The sequence below is a fragment of the Paroedura picta genome, chromosome 11, assembly GCF_049243985.1.
Source record: "Paroedura picta isolate Pp20150507F chromosome 11, Ppicta_v3.0, whole genome shotgun sequence".
NCBI lineage: Eukaryota > Metazoa > Chordata > Lepidosauria > Squamata > Gekkonidae > Paroedura > Paroedura picta.
In genome coordinates this window covers 16,353,034-16,368,767 of record NC_135379.1, presented here as the reverse complement: position 1 = coordinate 16,368,767, position 15,734 = coordinate 16,353,034, and the positions used below count along the sequence as shown (strand labels likewise).

The 15,734-nt window shown below is 46.8% G+C and overlaps 1 protein-coding gene across 2 annotated transcripts in view; it reads right to left on the bottom strand.

The window, feature by feature from the left end:
* NEBL (nebulette) overlaps positions 1-3,720 on the bottom strand; it is a 119,202-nt gene extending 115,482 nt beyond the window's left edge. Inside the window, exons 1-2 of one of the 2 annotated variants that reach the window (XM_077303894.1) lie at positions 3,292-3,720; positions 1,633-1,727 (exon numbers count right to left, since the gene is read on the bottom strand). In XM_077303894.1, coding sequence (XP_077160009.1) covers positions 1,633-1,727; positions 3,292-3,360 — 164 coding nt within the window. In that variant the 5' untranslated portion in view covers positions 3,361-3,720. The remainder of the gene's footprint in view (positions 1-1,632; positions 1,728-3,291) is intronic. The other variant, XM_077303895.1, reaches the window with a different exon arrangement.
* Between the last annotated feature and the right edge of the window lie 12,014 nt (positions 3,721-15,734).

Genomic DNA, 15,734 nt, shown 5'->3' with positions numbered 1-15,734 from the left:
AGTCATATAACATATTACTCTGCTTCTGGATGACCTATATGCCACAATAAAGACTAGGGGAAAGGGGGCTATTGTTTTCTTGTGCATACCATTTTCTGATCAATGTCATTGGAGGAAATAACAGTGCTTTTTGAGATATGAAAATAGCACAAGTGGGAGGCAAAAGCCCTTTTTCCCTTGCACAGAGGTGGGCCCTAATTGGGATCTTGCAGTTCTTCTGAATTGAGGTCCTGTGGAACTAGTATCTTGTGTCCTGCTGCAAATCCTAGGGTGATGGGCAGGGCTTCTAAAGTGTTCCAGGGGGGGCTCTTTCGTGTTACCTGATTATTTTAACTGCATTGAACTGGGACTTCTTACACGCAAAGCAGATACTCTTCCAGTAACCCAGAGATTCACCATTTAGCTAACTAAGCTGAACATCAAGAGATTTATCGAAATCTTTTTTTAATGCAATTGGTTTTACACAGAACATTCAGAAAGATTATGTTAGTGCCAAACATGCATTACTCACAGCAAAGAAAATTAACGTGATACAAAAGAGGACTACATTATACGCTGTGGAAATACTGCTGGCGCCAGCACCAACAACATGAACCAGGTTTTGACGGAAAGGCAAGCATTACATATAACAGTCAAATAAAACAACTGAAATAGACAAGCTCCCAGCATGCATTTGGATTCCTTAAAAAGGCCATAAAATACACAGGGTGTTGCTTTTCTAATTCCTCCCATACTTTTAGAAGGAAACCCAGCTATTGATATCATTTTGACATCAAAAAGTCCATTCTTAATCAATGACACACCAGTGACACTTTGACTGCTGTTGCATCTCCATTATAGTCAACAACAAAGGAGATGAGTCATCATTTTAATTCACCATAGATATCAAGGTCCATTATCACAATCTGGACTGCTTCCCTTAGGATATTAGTGACTATATCAGATATATCATCAATAGCATACACCATAAAATATGTGAGGATAGTTGGTCTTTTTAACATGGGCATGTTATACATACATGTCACAGATACTAGGTTCAGTTGGGATTCCATGTATGTGTGTATGTAGATATGTATGTCGCTGGGAGCGATTGAGGGCAAAAGAAGAAGGGGACGACAGAGAATGAGGTGGCCGGATGGATGGAATCACTGAAGCAGTAGGTGCAAACTTAAATGATCATTGTCCATGGGGTCGCGATGGGTCAGACTCGACTTCGCACCTAACAACAACAACAACGTGATGTGTGTGTGTGTATCAAGCACATGTGTACTTAATACAATGATTCAATGAATGGCTTGGACTCACCAAAGAATTTCTGGGTGTGTGCAAAGGGAGATGATTTGGGTCTATTTCTACCTCCTGCTGCAGACCTCCAACTTGTCCCCCACCCCCACCCCATGCTGATCATATGGTTCCCGTCAACCAGAAGAAGGATTCAAGAAGATTTTGGACTCCAGTTGGAGTGGGGAGGCAGGGAGATTGCACAGAATGGATGGAAATTCCTTCTATGCACTGAAATCTCACAGTGGATCCAAATCAGTACGTTCACAATGTAAGGGCCTGCCTGCCCTCTCCATTGCACCCCATGAGATTCAGTTCAGTTCTGCAAAATCTGACATTTGTAATACTCACGCGTTGCAATACGGTTTCTTCTCATAGCCCTTGTAGTTGTTCATGTTCAGAGCCATTTTGCAGACTTCGCAATGGAAACATCCTTTGTGCCAGTACTGGAAAAAAGAATTCTTATTATTACACGAGGTATTACACTGTCAACATTTGTTATTTGTAGGAGTCGCATTAAATCCACTGGCACTATAGAAAAAGGTTCCTTTATTGTATATGTTAAAACCTTTCCATCCTGTGCATGGCGCAAATTCTGCTGCAAATATTTTCCGTAATGCAAGACACATGCACCTCCTTATACTTTTAAGAAACTGTATAGGAGATGAAGTAGTCAATAATATTAAGAAGCATATTCTTTTGACCGTGGCAAACAGCCACCTCTCACCCCCACCCTGGCTGACAGAAGGAAGAAAAATATCTCATAAGGAGGAATGGGCAGGGTAAGATTTGCCCAACCTTCAGTGTGTCATTCTGCTTAGAATAATCCTCAAGTAACTTGACTCAGTCATTCTAAAAAGTGGCTACTCCCAGTTTCTTCCACCCTTCTTCCAACAGCCAGACACATCCCCATCCTAAGAAGAAAGGCATATGAATGTCCTTTCTTTTTTAACGATGAAATACTAATCAGGCATTTTTGTCACAACACACAGCAAGCCCTAGGAAGAGTTTCACCAGCTGAGCATCAGATAAGCCACAACCTCACATCATTCTGCCCCCACACCCTTGTTTGACCCTAAGGCTGACTTTTTCAGCAGTACACACACACACAACCCATGCCTTGGACATACCGACTGCTAGAAGGAACTCGCAGTGTTGTTTTTCATTCCAAAAAGGCCCATCCCAAGAACTGCATAGCAAACCCAGCCCAGGAAGCTGGTTTGGTGACATGCTCCAGTCGCAGACCCTGACGAAGTGGCGCCTAATCCCTTCTCTCTCTCTCTCGGGGTGAGGCTCAGACAATGGTGCCCTCAGACCCCCGCGCACAGGCCCGCGCCGCCTCCCTTGTCAGTCAGGCCAGGCCAGGCCAGCGGGCCGGCCGGCGCTGTTGCGTAAGGAAGCATCTCTCCTGCACTGCAGCCCGCCGCCGACGCTCCCCGGGGGCTCGCCGGGAGCCGCGCACAGGGGCTCGGGGCCGGAGGGGGGGCCGCGACCCTCCGCACACTCCGCGCCCACCAGGCCGGGAAATGCGTCAGTCCGGCGGGAGGCTCCCACCCAGGCGCTGGCGGGGCCCCTGCGGGGCTTGCGCGGGTCCCTCTGCCGCCTCTGCAGGCGCAGCCCGGCGGCCCGGCCAGGGGGCGGCTCAGTCTTCGGCGCGGCGCCGAGCGCTCGCGGCCCCCGCCTCGCCAAGCCTCCCCTCCCGGGGCGGAGAGCGCGAGGCCGGCGCGGGGAGCGGGCGCCTCCGCCGCAGGGAACCGGGAAGGGGAGGGGGGGCGAGAGCCTCTGCCGTTGCGGAGCCTCCCCAGTTCCCCCCTCGCGAAGTTCGGGCGCCCGCGGGAAGGGAAGGGAAGGGAAGGGAAGGGAAGGGAAGGGAAGCGCCCCACGCCCCCCCCCACGGCGCCATCTCCCCCAACGCCCCCTCCCCCTCCCCAGGTGAGGGCATCTCCTTGAAGCAGGTGAGGCCCCGGCCGCCCGCCCCTCCCTCCCTCCCTCGGTCCCTCGGGCGCGCACCTTATCCAGGCAGTTGACTTTCTCGGTGGGATAGACGACTTTGCCACAGCGGGCGCACTGAGGGTTCATGGTCAAGCTGCCGGCCAGGCACCCCCGCGGTAGCAGCCGCCCGGAGCCGCTGGCGCATTCCCTGCCCACCTCGCGGAGCGGAGCGCAACGAGCGCCACTTGCGCGGGGACCGCCGGCGGGAGGGAGGGCGGGCGGGCGGGAAGGGCAGCGGCGGCGGCGGCGGCTGCGACAGAGAGCGGCTCAGCAGCATGTGCCGGCGAGGGGGCGGGGAAGGGCTGCCCGGGCTGCCTCCGCCTCGTGCCTGCGCGCTCCGTCCTCCGCAGAGCCGGCCCCGCGCGGGAGGCGCCTGGATTCGCGCTGCACTCCTCGCCAGGCCGGGCCTCCCGGGGCAGCAGCGGCGGAGAACGCGAGGCGGCGGCCCGCCCCCCGCCCCCCGCCCCGCTGCAGTCCCCCAGGGGCGGCGCCCGCCCCCGGGCAGCTTGCAGAGGCCCGGCCAGCCCACTCGAGAGGCGGGGGTCGCGGCTTGGGCATTCTGGAAGCGGACAGCCATTTCCGTGCGTGGCTTTGGAAGGATTTGGGGCTGCCTCGGCATTGGGTTGCCAGCCTCCCGGGGAGAGGTCGGGTTGCCAGATCCAGGGGGGAACGCCTGGAGATTTGGAGGTAGAGTCTAGGGAAGGACAGGACTTCAGTGGGGCACAATTTCAGAGTCCACCCTCCAAAGCATCCATTTTCTCTAGGGGAATTCATCTCTGTAGACTAGAGATGACCTGTAATTCCAGGAGAATCCCAAGGCCCACCTGGAGGCTGGCATCCCTACTCCCCCTGCCCCACAATCCCTAGGTATTCCCAGTCCTGAACAGGCAAACCCAGGTGCCTTTATAATCCCCAGCAGTTATTTAGCCTGGCAGCCGAGGCACCCATGAAATCCTTTAAAACAGCCCATCCCATGCATGTTTACTCAGAAGTCAATCTGGCTGAGTTCATTAGAATTGGCTGCCAGGATGTGCGAAGCCGCCTAACCTTGCTGAGGCCTCTTCTTGCTGGAAGGCACGTCCATGGAATGCTTTTCGATAGAAGAGGGGCAGGGACAGAACTGGGAGGGGGCGGTCTTGTTCTTTCAGTGCTTCTGTACCATAGAGCCAGGCCTTCCATAATGTCAACTGAGTACAATTTGCTTCTAAGCACAGGATTAGGGCTGGCCAGAAAATTCCACCATGGTTTTGCAGAATGGAAATAAAATGTCAAATTGCTCTGGGTCACTCAGCAATAATGAGCTTCAACTGAACATGGGAAAGCAAGGACATAAGCCTGACTACCAAATGTAGATTAGTTAGATCTATCATATTTCCAATAGCCACTTATGGCCGTGAAAGTTGGACGATGAAAAAATCAGACAAGGGAAGAATCAACAATATGTTTGAACTCTGGGGTTGGAGAAGGCTTCTGTGGGTTCCATGGACTGCAAAAGTCCCAAACAAGGAAATACTACAGCACATAAAGTCAGATATATCAGTGGTAGGCAAAATCACGACACTCCGGCTCACTTACTTTGGCCATATCATACCATCCAACTCATTGGAGAAAGCAATGATGCTAGGACTCATCAGTGGAAAAAGGAAACCAGGCCAGCAAAGAACGCAGTGGATAGACACAATCAAAATGGACATTGGCCACACCTGAGGGAGGTGGGGTGGGGTGGGGGATCGTGGCGACAGCTATGCCATGGGATCGCCAAGAGTTGGACACGACTGAATGGCTGACAACAACCACAAATTAAGAACCCCACCTCCAGCATGATTAGGCACAAAGGCAGGATATTGATTTTATAAATGAATAAATAACAAGAGATGGGTCTCAGTGAAGGTTTTTTAGTATATCCGCCTAGGATGGGATTTCTGTAACGCTGTCTGTCTAGTATTTCATAATAGCCTTCATAGCAGGGGAAGTTAAAAGAACCAGAGGCTGAATCGGGACAAAGAGACAAGGTATTTAGCAAGACTGGAAGCAGTCTAAGGAGCAACAGCCAATATTTGGTTGGACTGGAGCCTGCCTACTTTAGTTAGGATCTTGCTTGCATTATGCTATCTATTTTTGTGAATAAACCTCTGGGTGACAGCGTCACTTATCAGACCAAGTCCTACTTGGAGTGCCGTCTATAGGCAAATTAGATCAGCATCTATCCATGCCAAGGGTTTCTCAGCAGTAGCTCCTGATGAATGGGACAGCCTTTCTGTGCAGCTCAGGAAGCGCCCCCCACCCCCTCCCTGCACATTACTGGCATTTTGGTAGCAACGCAGAGCCAAGTTTTTTAGACAGCCCTTCCAGTAGATGAAGGTTTCCTGGTCCTCTGAAATTACTTTTATCTGTGCTGTAAGCAGGTTTTGTTTGTTTTATTCTGATGCATTGTAAAACTCAATGTGACCCACCTTGAGTCTAGTTTTAGGACAAAAGCATGCTAAAATGTCTTCAATTAATTAACTGATTTGAAAGTTTAAGTGTGTTTTTTCTTGGCAGCAAGCAACAAAATACATCATCTTTAAAGCCTTGCATAAATAATGTATATGTTGTGCTAAATAGTATAAATAGAATAAATTCTGCTGCAAGATAGAAATTTGTGCTCCATAAACCATCATGCAATCGTTTCCAGTGAACTCCTTTGAAAGAAATTACAAGCCAATCAAAACTGTAAAATTTCCTGTGCCCAAACTGATGGGGGGGGGGTTAAACTTTAGTTGGCATTTGCAACTGGAATTTTGGCATTTTAAGGAACAGTGCTTGCATCCCTCATGAGCTGGGATCAGATTTCATTATTCTTGTTTTCAAAGGCGGAACACTGAAATAAACAGCATAGATTATCTTCAAGTACCTCTTCACCACAAATTCAGTGGAAAGATTAAAAGAGAGTATTTCCATAAAGCCCTACTAGAATTGCTGAAGGCATTTGCTGAGTCCTTGGAAAGGTGAACACTCCACTCAATGGAAATTTGCTCAGATTGATGGAATAATTTCCAGCAATGTTAATCCTTGTATACCAAGGAGCCACTTTTAAGTCTCTCGAAGTGGACCTAGAAGTCATCTTCAGTATTGTTACTGTAAGGACTACCATGGTTTTCTTTTATTCTCTGCCTTGCAGAGAACCTGGTTCCAGTCTGAGATGGAAGGAATTCTCAAAGGGTGAATGGCCTCCCCCCCCCCAGTATCCTTTAGTGCAGGGTCCCCAACCTTTTTATCACCAACGCTTGACAATTTTACTGAGGCCCGGGGAGGGTAGTCTTTTGCCGAGGGACGTCGCTGCTGCCTAAGCCCTGCTCCACTTGCTTTCCCACCGGCACTGCGACTTCCCACCGCCCACTGGGGGGCGCTGCCAGCAGCAGCTGCGCAGTGCCATGCCAAGGGGGAGCCCCAGCCATGGCGGCCGCTGGAGAGCACCAAAGGTGAGCCGGCGGCAGAGTGGCAGAGCGGCCCCCGAGGCAGCAGCCAGGGAGGAGGACGAGGAGGAGCCACTGCCCGGTACCGACTGATCCACGAACCGAGACCGGTCTCCGGACCAGGGGTTGGGGACCACTGCTTTAGTGCATCTTGAAACATGCTTTGCATTCAAGACCACCTACCCCTCTTGAATTAATTATACATCTTTGTATTTCATTATAAGACTCTGAAAATGGCAGACTAGGGGCTTCTCCATCATGCTCTGAAATCCTTTTCTGTTGTCCTCTTTTTGTTTTTGTTTGTTCTTTTACTGAAAACTTCAGGAGTAGCTCATCCCTGAGGCAAGGTAAAACAGTAAACTTGGATGGCATATTAGGAAAAGTGGCCTCTCATTTCTCACCTTCCCTGACCTGGGAGCCAGAGGCATTAACCTTTCTCTTCTCCTCTTCCCCAAGCCCCTTCTAAAACCTGCAAAAGAAGCCAGTGTCCTATAGAAATGCCAAGTCTTTCCTGAGACTCATTCCTAAGACAACCAGAATGATGGTCAAACTCTCAGGAGAGGAGGGAATCTCAGGAGAAACTGTAAACCCCATTGAGTCGCTGCACCTTGGCGCACTGGTTTTAGAAATGCTTCGATGAGTGAAGGCTCATGGGGGGAGAGGAGGGGCCAATGAGAAAGAAGCAGGGCAGCAGCGACCCTAACACAACATCCCTAACATCCAGCTTGATGAAGAGTTCTCTAGAACTCAAAACTTGTTAAATGTTTCATAATATTTCAGTGTGTGTGTGTGTTAATAAAGGTAGGTAAATTTCCAAATGTGTCTGTTTTCAGGAGTACTGAAGCAGACCTCTAAGGGGATGCCAATGTTCTCTCTGAGTTCAAACTAGGAAGTTTCTGTTTCGTTTTTGGCACTAGAAGATTATGCTTAGAAGCCTCAGGCTCATACATTCATGCTTGCAGTGGAAAGAGAAAAAGCCAGCTGTCAAAAGCAGGTGGAAACCCAGGCGTGGCCCTTTCTCCAACTCTGTTGCTCTTCATAGCTCCCAGACCTTGTTTAATAACAGTTTAGCTGGCTGCTGCTCCCAGCAAACGTAGAGGTGGCATGACAGCCCGGTGAATTAGTTCTGTGGACCTCATGTGGCTTCAGGGCCATAAATAGTCCACCTCTGATTTATTCAAATTGTAGTTTGGGGAGGGGTTTCTTGTGATGAACAGCAGTCGCTGCATGGTCACCTGCATATGAGAAAGTACTGCATTGTATGTGTGTATATAAGACAAGACAGTTTTCATTTACTAATCAAGGAGGAGGAAAGTCTCACTAAGATCATCTAGAACCATTTTTATAAGCATTGGAACCTCCCAAAATGAGCATACCCTCCGGCCTTGGGCCTCTGGCCAAAGGTATGACCAGTAAAGTCGTACAATATGAGGGATTTTGTCTTTCCCAGCTACACTCCTGGGCTACTTGACCCTAATTACCCCATTCTACCAAATCCCCCTTAAGACATTTGTTATCTCCAACAGCAGAAAACTCCTGTTCACAGACCGCGGGAGAGAGCTTCACATTTCATCACTTTCTCATTTGTCCAGAGTATAATTTTTTTGTCAACACTTCACTTCAAAGTTTTCTGTGTTTTGTTCAGAGCTCCACCAGCCGTCTCCTACACAACCTCCTACCGTAGCACTTTATGTCATTTTACATCAAGAGAGTGCCTGGGTGTAATGTGGCAGCCATGTTCCTTGGAAATATTCCCTTACCGCCCCCAGACAACGGGAACCAAGGCATATATCAGGTGCCTTTTACACCTGCCCCAGCTTCAAAGAGTATAGGATTCCCTTCATCTTTCTCCCCCCCCCTCCATTTACCTATTGCAAAAGAAAAGCTGAGTTTTTTGCAATACTATTGTCTCAATGCCACTGTGAGGAGGACCCAACACCTGGCGATAAGCTTCTTTGAAACCAGTGGGTGGAGATGGATAGAAGATGGCTTCAAGCAGTATGTGTGGAGGCTCTGACAGCTTCTCCGGGGAGGGGAGTGTTTCATGTGCACGCAGCATGCATTCCCAGCCATCTCATCCCCTCTGCAACACACACAGCAGCGCAAAGAGCTAAGAGACAGAGGTAGCCGATCCAGCAGCATGTGAATGGCACAGACCACCTTGGGAAGCTCAAGCTGCCCAGTCGAATGTTACCTCCTGCAGAGTGAGGTGTCTCCTGCTTCTCTGTTTATTTGTATGGCTCTGTATTTTACAAAGTTCCTGCTCTCAAGAGTTGATAATCCAAAATTTGGCACAGGAGAGATGATGTGTTCATTTCAGTTCACACATGCAGATGAGTAAGGTAGGAATAAAGTGCCTGCCGTTTTAGAAACATCATCACATTTTGAAATGCTGCTTTGTATTCAAAACTCCCTGCAAATAGAAAACCAGTACAGCCAGCGTGCAGGGGAGGCGGAGTGGGGAGATACAACTAATGTTCCTGCAGTGCAAGTTTTCTATTTGCACAGAGTTTTAGTGTAGACCACTATTCAGATTCATGGCTTGAAGTCTGAAACAGAAATGTCCATTTCTCTTTCTCCCCCTTAGTACTGTGCCATGTCACTTCCAAACCAATCTTTTGCATGTGTGAACCAGGAATTAGTTTCAGTAGGAAAGTGGAATTATGCTAGTTATACCAAAGGCATCACAGAAAAGGTGAGGGTGGAGGACAGATTTGAAGCATGCAGCTTTTTTGCATCTGGCATAAGGGACAGCAAGGGAGAAAGGGCAGAGTAATCTGAGGAAGAAGGAGCCATTTAAATAGCTGAAGGTGGCAGAGCAGTAGTGAAGTACATAAGGTAGGGCAAGGTCATGTAGGTAAGCATGAGGAATGTCCTCTGGATCTGGACAGGGACAGGAAGCCAGTGATGGGATCTGAGATGTGTCACACAGTAGATACTTTAAAAAACAGCTTTGCAAGATAACCCAGTGGTATCCTGATATTATCCCCAGAGTGGCTTGCCTAAGGCCATGAAGGGAGTTCATGGAAAAGAACTGGGGACTCTCTGGATCACTTTTCAGTTGCTTAGCCACTGGGTCACACCAGCCCCATCTTAACAGGGCAAAAGCAGCATCTAAAGCCATCTGCAGAGCCGTATGAGAGAGCAGTATAAAAATCTAAAAAATGAATGAATGAATGAATGAATGAATGAATGAATGAATGAATGAATGAATGAATGAATGAATGAATGAATGAATGAATGAATGAATGAATGAATGAATCTTCTTGCTACCAACAAGAGTGAGCTACTGGTGAGAACTGTCCACTACAAGCACAATAGGCCAAAGATTACCAAGATACCATAAGTCCAGTACTCCATTGGAAAAAAAATTGATCCTAAACGGAGGCCATCCCGGGTCACAATTATCTGGGGATGCTTGATGAGTAATGTTTTTGTAAAAATATTGTAGCAGGTGCTCCAGGATGGGCCTAACAACATTATATGTTTTCCCCATAAATATCCCCATGTTGAGTCAAGCACACATTTCCCATTGCATGGGGGCCCAATTAACATCAAGACCCTGGAACTTGAGAGAGGAGGACTTAGAACAGGCTTTTTCAACCAGGGTTTCATGAAACCCTGGGGTTTCTTGATGGCCTTGAAAGGGTTTCCCAAATGAATAGGAGTTAATTTTTTATATATTTTCCTTGAATTGTTAAACACTTACCAGGTGCTATGGCCATATATGGGCATGATGACCCACCCACCCCTCCCTCCCTATGCCTCCCAAAATGGCCAATGATGGGCCTGGAGGGTGTGGGAAGGGAAGGATCCCTGGGTGGGCGTGTCCACAGCTATGCTTCCCAACCATATTCTGCATGATCGTGTCATTTCTGGGGTTTCTCAAAGCCTGAAGGCTGTTTCAGGGGTTTCCCAATGGTAAAAAAGTTAAGAAAGGCTGGCTTAGACCGTCCCGTTGTACTATTTTCCTGTCCTGACTTGCCCCATTGGGGTTCTCATGTATAACTGTATGGCTATATGTACATGGAGTAACCCTCCAGGGAAGATCTAAGGCCCTATGCTCTTGAACCCAACAAGCCCCATATGCCTGGGCTGCACAAAGCTCCTAGAATGAATCTGTAATGCAACCAAGGGAAATACTGTGGGAAACCATGGCATAATTGTTAAGTTTACCTTTGGTCCTTACAGAAAAACAAAAGATATCCTATGCATGCTTACTTAGAAGTCCTACTGAGGTCCTATAGAGCTTATTCCCAGGTAGTTGGTCTTATGTTTGGTTTGCTGTTGCTACTTTGGTCTTGAATTCAATGTTATTCTCTGCCATTCATCCTTTTATAGTCCTGCACCTCCCTATCTCCTGACCTAGATAGCCTGGGCTAGTCCAGTGTAGTCAGATCAGAGAATGTAAGCAGGGTCAGCCACGGTTAGTATTTAAATGGGATACCTCCAAGGAATAAGAGGAGTCAGGCAATGCCAAGCAACCTCTGAACGTCTCTTGCCTTGAAAACCCTACAGGGTCAGCTGCGACTTGCCAGCATTTTCCATCACCACCCCCTTACCTGCCTTATGGAGTTCAATGGGGCTATTCATTCGTGATACCAGTTTCTGTAGTTTTTCTCTCTATTTGGGGCAGTGGCCTGAAATTTACAGCAGCTGAAATCACCTGCATCATTGCTACCAAGCTGACACTGAAATTTTGCACACCCCTGCAGGTCTCTTCTGTACAGGCAATAGGACTGCTAGTGATCAGGTAACTTAAGATCGTATCACAGTATCTGTGGTCAGGCCAGTGGACTGAATGACGGTAGCATTCCAAATCTTAACTGTTATCATTGACTGCTCCTAAGCTCATGACCTAGAAACCTCTCTGTTCTATTAATGTTAGGTTGAGGAATATTTTCTGCAATACACCTTTTCTCATGGCATTTCATTTAAAGGTTGGAAGTAGGGTTGGGCAGTTTGGCAGCTCTGTGCCTGAGTGTGTGCACCAACCGGTGTGCCAGCGCCCATGCCACCCCCTCCCCGCCCCCCACACCACGGTGCTGGCTGCTTTGGGTGGGAGCGGCCGCTTCGGACACCAAAGCACCCAACCCTAGTTGGAAGGGCGGGTTAAAAATAAAATGTTATTATTATTTATAACAGATGCGGATGACATTCCCACTATGCTTGCTGCCACTTCCACCCTCCTCCCCTCCCCCTTTTGTACAGGAAGCAGAGGCATGATGAATATTTCAGAGCTCTTCCATGGCTACACTCTCCCCCTTTTATAATTATTTATCATTATTTATTTATTGGATTTCTATACTGCCACTCCCGGATGAGCCGGCTCATGGCGGTTTACAAGCATAATAATAAAAACATTAAAATCCGGTAAGACGTCGAGCTATATACAAAATGCTAAATAAGATGAATAAAAATTAGCATAGATGGCAACAGTAACTAACCTATCTAGACCCTTACTCCTCAACTCATCTATTCCCAGGTGTGTTTCTGAAGAGATGTAAATCAGGGGGGTGATGATTGGCCCCCAGGGGGGGTCCAGATTCCACAAGGGTGGGGAAGGACCCGCTCTTATTAACCCAATAGTTGGCCCGGCCTCAACCAAAAGCCTGAGCAGCATCATAATTTCCCCCCTCCCCGTGCAGATTCCATGGACTGGAAGCCCCCAGGAACAGCATGAGGGGAACATAGGTGTGCACGGGGGGAAAGAGCAAAAATTGCTCCCTCGTTTACCTGCAGAAATCCTCCACTGGATGCAACCCATTACGTGCCTACCTGTCTGGAAGCCACTCCAAATGATGTGTACAATCGGAGCACATCTTTGAAGGAATACTTTTTTTTTTAAGCATATAAAATGCATAGAACTAGCAAAACAGTTCAGAATGTTTTGTATTTTAGCCCCCACAAACTTTTTATAATCCCAGTTTATAAAAGCATTATAAACGCTTATAAAAAGCATTTTTCCTTCTTTTAATCTGTGGGCCTCATCTTATGATGCAACCCTAAACAGAGTTTGTACCCCCCTGATTTCATTGAAGTCAATGGAGTTACGATGCAACTCTGCTTAAAAGAACACTCCCATCTTGTTGTATATTGCTTGGATCAACATCATCTACATTATCTCAAAAGTACATCACAGTCGCAGGATTACATAATACAGAGCAAGTTGAAACAAGTTTGCCACTGACAGTGATACAAAATATTATTTTTGAGGGACTAGAGTAGTTCCCTAGTGTGAGAGAAGCAGATATAATTATTAGTATTCACCCTGTGAGCTGCACAGTGAATACCACAAGCCTAAATGCTACATTCGCGTAAAATCCTATTAGGCTGGCAGAAAGGTTACGGTAGTCCTGTTTAAATCATTTCCCAATTTTCCAAGTCACTGAAGCAATAGAGATACGTGTAGTTTGAAGATTAAATTGCCTGCTATGTTTCCATTTGTGATAATACAGAAATAAAGTAATTGTTGGTTGAGTGGTATTTGCATTCTGCCTACTGTAATGTTTCATTTTCTTATCAGGAACCATCAGTTGCTTGGGGGTCTAAATATTTCTAGCGTTTGTAGGGTTAAAAAAAAGCTATGATACTCTCTAATGGCCTCAAGTTTGTTAGTCCTCACTTTGGAATTGAGGGAAAATTCAGTTCACTTGAGCAGGCCTAAGACTTATTTTTCGATCCATCTTTCATCAGCTAAAACTTCACATGGACAACTGATTTTTAGAGGAACTCAATTTAGACAGAGAACCCCTCAAGTAAATCCTCCCAACCAAATCTGCTTGCAGAATTTCTCACTTGTATCTCTTGAGCATAGGGTTCCAAAGCAACTGTAGCTTGTTTGAAAAATTAAATCCAAATTTAGAAACATTACAAAATTTTCAAGTTGTCTTCCATTTCACGCCAGCTCTTAACCTAGTTACGTTCTCCAGCATCATCACAGGCATCCCAGGGGTTTATATGCGTGGTAAGCAATTGCACATGAGGAGCATGCCATGCACGCATCAAATTCATGTACAGGTAACACCCCACAGAACTGTCTAAAACAATCCACAGAAAAGGTAGATGTAGGAGTCAGCACTGAAACCAAGGTAAATGCAAGAGACCTGTTTTAACAGTGCAGCCCTAAGGTGAGTGAGGCCTCCAATCTAAACCCATTGAATGGACTAATTCAGCATCGGAGTGTACTGCCAAATCTTGCACATAATTTGTCTGTAAATTGAATTGCACTTATCATGTCTTGGCCTCACAGAATCGCACAGCTGGAAGAGTTCCATCAAGGTCATCTAGCCAAACTTCTAAGAGTGAAGAACATTCACCCACCAGCCCTCCAAGAACATCCCACGCACTTTTAGAGCATTTCACGCTCTGAGCAGAAAGCAAGTATATCCCCTACTTATTGGGCATCCGGTTTGAGATTAGTCATGGCGGCAAGGCAGCTTGGGTTCTGAAGCCAAGCTTAGTTCGTTCAAGTTACATCAAGCCTTTTCTGAAGAAAGCAACAAGAATTTTTGCCACCTATGTGCAGAGAAGATTTCCTTTCTATTTTTTCCTATCACTAGTTTAGCCCCTGAGCACTGAACTAGCTCTGGATGCTGCATAATATATGATGAGATTAACGTTCCTGTAAGGGTTGGATAAAGAAAACAAAGATAAAAGAGTAAGTCCCAGGGAAAAAAAGCATGTAGAACAAAGCCAGCTGATTGTTTGGTTCTGCACTGCGGAGTCTGAATGGTTCCACAGTAATTAGCTCGCTTTATATAAAATAAATCCTCATTACATGCTTATGTTTAGAGAGATAAGTGTTTGTTGTATCAAGATGGTCAGTTTATTAATGCCTTGTGTAGCATGATGTCCTTATTTTCTAATGAGCTGATTTCCTTTCCAGGCATTCATTTCAGTGTCTCCTTGGAACCACTTGTCTGAACTGTAATTTTTTTTCTCCTTTAAACATGCCATAGGCATTCGCCTATTATGTTTGGCACCCATTTAGCTAGAAAGTAGTATTTCAACACATAGCCAATAGAATCAAGAGACAGCCTGCATAAGAATCAATCCAAGTATTGGCCCAAGTCTCCATTATGATACTACAAGTTCTCTCTTTGGCTCCCTATCATATCACCAGTTTTTGCTCCAAGACAGAAATGCAGCGGGGGGGGGGGGGGGATGGAGAAGGTGAACTTCGTTTTAAACTGTCTTAATAACGTTTATTTTTTGCTGTTGTAAACTGCTCTGAGCCCACTAGCAGAGGGGTATAAAAATCAAATTATAAATAAATAAATCTGTTTGACTTTATATTTCTGGTAAGGCCTCAGAGGAAGAGCGTGTCTCATAGCTTAAGGGCCATTCAGTGCTTAACACCCACTCAGGGTGGCTGTCCTGCCCCAAGTGCCTCCTCCTCCAACCGGCTTGTCTGTCTGTCTAGCAGCCAGCCAATTACCTTCCGTCCCCCCTGACCACCCCCTCCTCCTTCCACTTTCCTCTGAGGCTTGGAGGCTGCAGATCTTTGCTGAGTGAGAGCTGCCCCTGCCGGTGAGTTCCATAACAGCTGCCTGCAGCCTTTCCAGGTCCTGGGGGGAGGGGGAGGCCATCTGCAAAGTTCTTCCACCCCACTCCCCCCAATCTACCACCCACTGTATCCCTGAATGCAATGGGCTTGGCCCCTAGTTATAAATAAAATCCAATTTACTACACCTTCATGAGACCAGATTACTGTAATAAACCTGCCTAAAGAGACCTTCAGGAACTTGTTTGGTATTGGATCCCAATAATTCCTTAGTACTTTTCTTCTCCTGTATAAAGCAAGATATCTACATCTGTCTCCCTGAGTTTTTAAATCAATCTGTCCCTCAATCAGCAGCAAGCTTGTAAAAAAGCCACTTGGCTGTCCCCCAGCAGTTACTTTCTTCAAGCAAACCAGGTAAAAATCATCCTTTTGTAAGGATGATTTACAAAAGTTGGCGTTTAAAAGATTTCTTTTAAGCCACAAATATTTATGAGCAGGCA